At 41.4% G+C, this 7,846-nt stretch overlaps 1 protein-coding gene across 1 annotated transcript; it reads left to right on the forward strand.

Moving 5' to 3' along the window:
• The first annotated feature begins 2,512 nt into the window (after positions 1-2,512).
• LOC115686601 (eukaryotic translation initiation factor 3 subunit D-like) lies at positions 2,513-6,757 on the forward strand. The gene is made up of 3 exons (XM_030611952.2): positions 2,513-3,270; positions 3,773-4,822; positions 6,497-6,757. The coding sequence occupies exons 1-2, from the start codon at positions 2,633-2,635 to the stop codon at positions 4,818-4,820; spliced, it is 1,686 nt and encodes a 561-aa protein (XP_030467812.2). The 5' UTR covers positions 2,513-2,632; the 3' UTR covers positions 4,821-4,822; positions 6,497-6,757.
• Positions 6,758-7,846: the final 1,089 nt, after the last annotated feature.

Below are 7,846 nucleotides of genomic sequence, written 5' to 3' on the forward strand. Positions count from 1 at the left end.
CTTGAGATTATTTTTGTCAACCCAATAAGTTAGAGAGTGTTATTACCATTTAGATCGTGAAAATATTGTGAGCCTAAACTAAATAGTAAATAAGGTGGAAGATAACAACCCGAGCTGTCTTGAAGAATAATTAAACACGGTCTTGTTATTAAACCTGGGCTGAACCCCATGAGCTATAATGTCCAAAAGAGAAAACTTAATGTCATAAGTAAAAAAAAAAAAAACAATAAAGTAACATCGGGTGATATTTCCTAAAATGAATTAGTTCATGGTAATTCTTTATAGGATACTCTACTTTCCTAAAATGAAATTCGAAGAATAATATGCATGTCAGTGAAAAATCACTTTCCTTAAATGAAATTCTGGAAATGAAAACCTAGAATATACATAATACGCAAATATCTAATGGCAATTTTATTTATTTTTTTCTTATACTTAAAAGATGCATAACTCAAAAATGACGTGTGAAAATTAGGGAACTAAGCATAAGTTTCTCACACGAAATACAAATATATGCTTTTTTTATTTTTTTAATTGAAGGAAATAGCCTAAAATGCCTAGTATGCGATTTCCAAAATGTAAATGTTTCCCATCATACAAGATGCATGAATAATAATCCCAAATATGAATTTTGTAAGTATGGAGACAAATTATATACGGACCATAATTCTGTATGGTTTCCTAAATGAATGCGTGCGAAACGGAAAAACTAGGCTATGCATGATTTCTAACTATGTGCGATGCGAATATGGAATGTAATGGCATGCTATTCTTTAAATTTCTAGATTTTTTTGTGATTTTTATGGTCTTTATGATTAAAGACATGCACGAGGATAAATTAAAATTCTATCCTAAGTATATTGCGAACCAAAAAACAGAAAAAGTAATGTCCGAATAATGGATTTTGGCTTCAAATCGAAGCTCGATATTTCCTGACTTCTATCAAAGTGAACAGATCCTAAGACATGTATGGACATCTTACTAGACCCTCCCAGTCGACCCAAACAAATGAACCCGAAGGACAGGCCCAGGGGCCTTGATTTCATGAGTTCTTGGGTAAAATTGAACCGACAGAATGATAAGAAAAAGGTAAGTAAACTTCTGGGCTTTGGCCACCGGGCAAGCGACCCAGTGGTAATGGAATTGGGTGAGGCGGGGTAGTTTAGTTTCAGGTGGACGATTCGACTTTCACGCTCTGCAAAGAGGCAAAGCAAAGATCTAAGAGTGAGGAGAGAATTAAAGTAGAACAGACAGGAAAAAAAAAAAACCTTCAACGGCTTTAACAAAAAAAAGAGGGTAAAAGCATGTTAGAAATGTCATAATTTACGTACAGCATTTACTTTAGTACCAAAACTTTTCGTTGAATCACTTAAGTACCGCTTTTTAAAAAAAATGATCATTCAAGTGTAATTTCAATTTTGGTTGACAAAATCTGATGTGATAATATTTTATTAATTTCCTTAACCGACGTGGCTTACCAGCATGCCCAGTTAACAATAATAGCCATGAACTACGTCTCTACATCTTTGCCCCAAATATAAACCTTAATTTTGATTTGTCCAAATTAGGGTTTTTGTCCACTTTTGACATCAATTTATTTTTTCAATTTGTAGACAATCAAAGAAGAAGAAAACGTGGAAGAGGTGGACATCTTAAGGGGCTTAGTAAAACAATATATATTAACTATTTGGGCTACTGTACTAGTTACGAATTGATCACAAAAGCGGACCTCCGGGTTAGACCCGTCAAACTAATGAATTGATTCAAAAATAGTCCAACCCATTTTGAATTTGATCCATTTTCATGCAATATAATTCTAGTGACCCATACTCGATTCGACCCAACCCAACACATAACCGACCCAACATATATTGCTAAAACACTTATATATTTAACCCTAACTAAGAAAATTCATACCCAAACTAAGGTGAAAGCACGGAGCGAGCGAGAGAGCGCAAGATTAAGTTAGGGCGAGAGAGTCATAGGGGCGAGTTAAATCTAAGTAAATTGCGAACCCATTGAACACTCATATAATTTTGGACTTTATCATTCTAAACTCACTTACTTAATATAACTACTTATTCGACCAAAAAATATAACTACTTCATCAAATATAAGTCAAGAAATTGATCTATAATCCATTTTGATAAGTCTACTCCGAGTCTCCAATGCTCAATTTCCTCAAGTCAAATCGAAGAAATACGTGCCTTAGAGGCATTCACTAAATCCCAACGCGTTCCGGCCAAGAACGAGCGTATACTCGCTGCTTACATGTGACTACACGTCGGACTCCCTTATACCCCTAAAGCTATACGTCCCGACATTCTTCACCACATCCTTTTATCGACGATGGCAGCGTGATCGGCCATGCCCGGACCCTCGCTGATTGCCAAACATGGGGGTTCATTCGAGAAAAACTCAAATTTCAGGGGGCAATTTTGAAAAACTTCGTCAAATGCAAGGACTAATTAGAAATTTCCCCTCTTATCTATCCCGAACCAAAACCAGGGTTTTTCTTCCCTTCCTCCAGCCGCACTTCTTCTGCAACCTCCGCCTCCTTCATCATCAAAAACCCTAACCTCCCAGATCCCCAATCCGATCGCCGCCCGCAATCGATCTCCAACCGCGAGCCATGGTCGGAGGATTCGAGGTCGGAGCCGTCCCCTTCAACCCCGACGGCTGGGGCCCGCCGGAGTCCGCCGCCGCCGCCCTCCCCCTCCACGTCCCCTTCGCCCCGTTCTCCCGATCGGAGAAGCTCGGCCGCATCGCCGACTGGACCCGATCCCTCAACCACCAGTCCAAGAACCACAAGCAGTCGGACTCGATCTTCGACTTCTCGGCGGACGACTCCTTCGCGCCGCTCGACGAGGACTCCTCGTTCCGGCTCGTCGACTCGAAGCCCGCCCCGCGCCCCAAGTTCGGCCCGAAGTGGCGGTTCAACCAGCACCACCGGAACCAGCTGCCGCAGCGCCGCGACGAGGAGGTCGAGGCCAAGAAGCGCGAGGCGGAGAAGGAGCGGGCCCGCCGCGACAGGCTCTACAACCTCAACAGGCCCGGGGCCAACGCCCCGCGCCGCGAGGCCGCGGCGTTCAAGTCCTCGGTGGACATACAGCCCGAGTGGAACATGCTCGACCAGATTCCCTTCTCGACCTTCTCGAAGCTGTCGTTCGCCGTGCCGGAGCCCGAGGATCTCCTGCTCTGCGGCGCCCTCGAGTACTATGATAGGACCTACGACCGTGTCACCCCGAAGAACGAGCGACGCCTCGAGAGGTACTGTTTGTTTTTTGATGGTGACCTTGTGGTTTTTGCATTCCTTTTTGTGAACCTTGTATTTACTATTACCTGGTTAGCTTGATTGTGTCTGTCTTTATAATTCTTTCTAAACAATTTGTGTATCTGTGGGCTCCGAGAGAATTCGAATTGGAGCTTGTTCTGGGGTCCCATGGATGTTGGAAGCGTCTTACAACACTCCTATAGGCTTGTTCTAAGTGCAAAAGTTGCGTCCTTTGTCCTTTGTATCATAATGCCTGGAACTCACGAAAAAATTTTGCTGCTTTGCTGGTTTTTCCGAGGAACAGATGTGTTCGATATGGATGAATAGGACATCTGGGGCTCAGATTTTGACATATATGGAAGTGTTTGCAATAATGAGTTGTCGAGCCTGTATCATTAGAGGATTTATCTGTTCTCTTTCTAGGTTCTCTTCGGCTCAAGGCTACTGTGAATTGGATTTGGGATGCCCTGCTAACTATTCATTTTTTTCTAAATGTAGGTTCAAGAATAGGAATTTCTTCAAGGTCACTACAACTGATGATCCAGTCATCCGCCGGTTGGCAAACGAGGACAAGGCAACAGTTTTTGCGACAGATGCTATTCTTTCTACGCTCATGTGCGCACCTAGGTCTGTTTACTCCTGGGATATTGTAATTCAGAGAGTCGGGAACAAGTTGTTCTTTGACAAGAGAGATGGATCCCAACTTGATCTGCTATCTGTGCATGAAACCTCCCAAGAACCATTGCCAGAAGCCAAGGATGATATTAACTCAGCATATTCTTTGAGTGTTGAGGCAGCATATGTCAATCAGAACTTCTCACAGCAAGTTCTGATCAGGGATGGAAATAAGGTTACTTTTGATGAACCAAACCCATTTGCAAACGAGGGAGAGGAGGTTGCTTCAGTGGCTTACAGGTACAGGCGGTGGAAGCTTGATGATGACATGCATCTCATTGCTCGATGCGAGGTTCAAAGTGTCAATGAGATCAACAAGCAAAGATCATTTTTGACCCTTAATGCGCTTAATGAATTCGATTCCAAATACTCTGGTGTCGACTGGAGGCAGAAGCTGGAAACACAGAGAGGTGCTGTGTTGGCTACAGAGCTCAAGAACAATGCTAATAAGTTGGCTAAGTGGACAGCGCAAGCACTACTAGCAAGTGCAGATTACATGAAACTGGGTTTTGTCTCGAGAGTTCATCCTCGCGATCATTTTAACCATGTAATTCTGGCAGTACAGCAGTATAAACCAAGGGACTTTGCCTCACAGATTAATCTGAATACTTCTAATATGTGGGGGATTGTGAAGTCTATAGTGGACTTGTGCATGAAATTGAATGAAGGGAAGTATGTTCTTGTGAAGGATCCGTCTAAGCCACAAGTAAGAATTTATGAGGTCCCAGCTGATGCCTTCGAGAATGATTACGTGGAGGAACCCTTGCCTGAAGAGGAGCAAGCACAACCCCCTGTGGAAGATGTTGATGCTGGTGAAATAAATGGTGCTGCAAATGATGTGGAAGACAAAGAAATTGTTGCTCAAGCATAGAGGTGAACATTGTAAATTATCTATTTCTCAAATTTTTCAATGTTGATTATTATCTGTGTAATCTTGTTTGTATTTCGTGTGATAAGTTCATCTCATAGTGCTTTTTGGTCTTTTTGGTAACCATAGGATTAGTGTCTCTTGAATGTACTGATTGCATGCACAATTTCGTAACTAGATAGATCCGTGAGTTAATTGATGCGGATATGTAGCACGGCCCAGAAGGAATTGTGTTTTTGAGTTATTAGTTTTCTAGCATGCAAAAGGCATTTTTAATAAGTTGAAAAGGTTATGCTTGAAATCAAGAAGTCAAGACGCACTTTTAACCTGCCTAGTTACTCATGCTTTAATTTTATGCACAAAATTCAAGTTCTCATTATTGTGGCGTTAATATATTTGTTTCAGCGTGAGGAAGCAGGATTGTGCGTTGAAAGCATAATCTAATTATTTCTTATTCCTTGCAGCTTCAGTCTGTTGACCTTTGTTGAATTTAGGTGCTTTTGCTTGGCGATAGTTGCGTCTTAATACTTTTGTTTGGCCGGATTGTCATATTTTGTTCCCAATGACTATTGTAGTCAACTCTTGTTTATTTGCCTTGAGTTTGGTAGCTTGGGAACATGCCTTATCAACCGCAACATCTAAATTTAGTTATAGTAATGGATTATACACTTTTGTGCATGCAAATAAAGACAGTAGAAAAGGGGGTTGGTTTATTGGGCCAGAAAGGGTTAGTCTTGTGGGATGTTCAAACTATGAAATTGAGAGGGAAACATGATACTAGTTAACTACCATAAAATTATAATGCAAAGTTGCTTGTTGTCGCATACAAATTTTATCATATTTCTGTCTATTATTTATTCGCTGGCATTGTCTTTTGTCTTAAGCTTGGAACTCTTTGGGATAAACTGTAAAAGTAGATTAATCGAGAGAGTTTTAGTTGTCGAATTTGGTTTCAGAAATTCATCGCTGGAGTGTGTTAATCCATGGATGATTTCTCAAGAATTTACTTCTTGAGTGAGTTTTCACTTAGTCTAACTGCGAGTAGTTGTTTGAATTTCCATCTGATATGGTGGTCATATGATCATTAACTGAGTGTGGTTGGTTTTTTAAATTGTGAGAAGTTTACATCCCTGTGTGGTAATCATCACTGATGAGTCCTGGATTTCTGTGCAACTAGCATGATTTCCAATTCAACTTCACTGGATAGAAATTCAGGCCATCATAGAACAAGAGAAGATGAATTTAGCTGTATGCAGCAACAAGTACCATCAACAAACAACCGAGAAAACCATCCCCAATTAATTAAGGACCTCAATTGTCAGGCTTAAATTGTTTCAAACACGGCACTAACCATCCATTTTTTCAATCAGTACTGAGCTGCATTAACTTAAAGCTCAATAGCTTATTTAGCTTCTTGGGCGAATGACTATTTGTTTGCGAGTTAGCATTACTATGAGGAAGAATGGCCAGATTCCATATGGTGGAAACTGAACTTATAGGTTTGGAGTGTGTTCTATCACCAGATATATTATGAGGAGACGAGCACAGATTATTTTATCCTTGCTCCTCAATCTACTCTTCTTTCTCCAATATCCTTGTCCATTTCGGGTTTATACAAATTCATATGCTGTGCTTTTCTCTATGTCGGTACTGCATCACTGATATTTTCTCTCTTTCAGGTGATGGCTGCAGACGAACCAAACTGGAGAGTTAACTTCTGGAGCTTATGATCAATTCACTGTTCGTGGGTAGTGCAATTTTTCCATCTTTTTTTGTTTTCTTAGCTCTGGCATTTGAGAGTCGGAAGTCTTGTTCAGATCTCTGCTCAAGAGAAAAGTTTTGGATAAAAGCTTGGGCATTACTTAATATCTATGTTACTTTACTGTAAGAACTATTTCTTCTTCTATCTATGTGTCTTTGCCCTGCCTTCTTGCATTGCATTGCTACTGTGTGCTTTCTCTCCCTGCAATTCGACGAGCTCCTGAGATTCAATGAAGAATTTTGAGGACCACACAGTGACAATGCCTTTTCCACGTGCTGAAAAGCACCTCCGACATCCTTTGGCCCCTCTAGTTTGCTTTCTATCCTCTTGTGCTAAGACATCATCATATCATGCTTCCTTTCCCTCAAGCTTAGCTCCGTTTTTGTCCTCGCTCAACATCGTATTCTCTGGCTCGGCACCGACAAAAACGGTCATAAAGGAATGCCTACATTGAATATATTCTTTGTAAATCAATAAACTAAATGATGTTTACGTCTTTGGTGTTATGCTAAATTTTTTGTCATGGAGATTTGAACATCTTTTCCTGAACCATTTTATCCCCAGCCCTTTTCAAGTTCACTTTTTTGTAGTTCTCGGTGATTGGAACTCCATGGAAGGTCAAAAAGAGTCAATTTTTTTGTGATACAAAATTATCGGGATAAGAACATCATGAGTGTTATAATTTTCGTGCGGCGTTTACTTGAGTCTCATAACTTTTTTTTTTCACTTAAGTGCCATCGGAGTAAAATGGATCAAACTTTTTTTACTGAGTGCTTACATTGGAGTAAAATGGATCATTTGAGTGCCATTTTCGACAAATCATTCTATGTGGATTTTTTCATTAATTTTCCATCCGACGTGAATTTTTTTAATGTTATTTTACTGATTTTATTAAATTTTTTTCATTTTTTTTTTTTTTTCATTTTTTTTTAAGGTTGGCGAGGGTCGCCGGTGACCCTCGCCCTTGGCCAAACTAGGCGAGGGCCACCTTGCCATCGGTCAGTATGGCCAAGAAGGCCCTTGGCAAGGCCATCGCGGCCTCGTCGGCTGCGAGCGAGGCAGCAAAGGCTCTCGCCAAATTTGGTGAGGCTGCCTCACTCGTGGCCGCGAAAGCAATAGGCTGGGCCATCGCGGCCTCGCCGGCCACGAGCGAGGCGGCGAAGGCTCTCACCCGTGGCCGCGAAAGCCGATGGCCTCGCCGGTCGCAGGTGAGGTGGCGAAGGCTCTCATGGCGAGGCCATCACGGCCTCGTCGTTCGCAGGTGACG

This window comes from Syzygium oleosum, unplaced genomic scaffold (genome assembly GCF_021117445.2).
Source record: "Syzygium oleosum isolate NSW1041296 unplaced genomic scaffold, Sole_v2.1 Sole_v2.18, whole genome shotgun sequence".
Lineage (NCBI taxonomy): Eukaryota > Viridiplantae > Streptophyta > Magnoliopsida > Myrtales > Myrtaceae > Syzygium > Syzygium oleosum.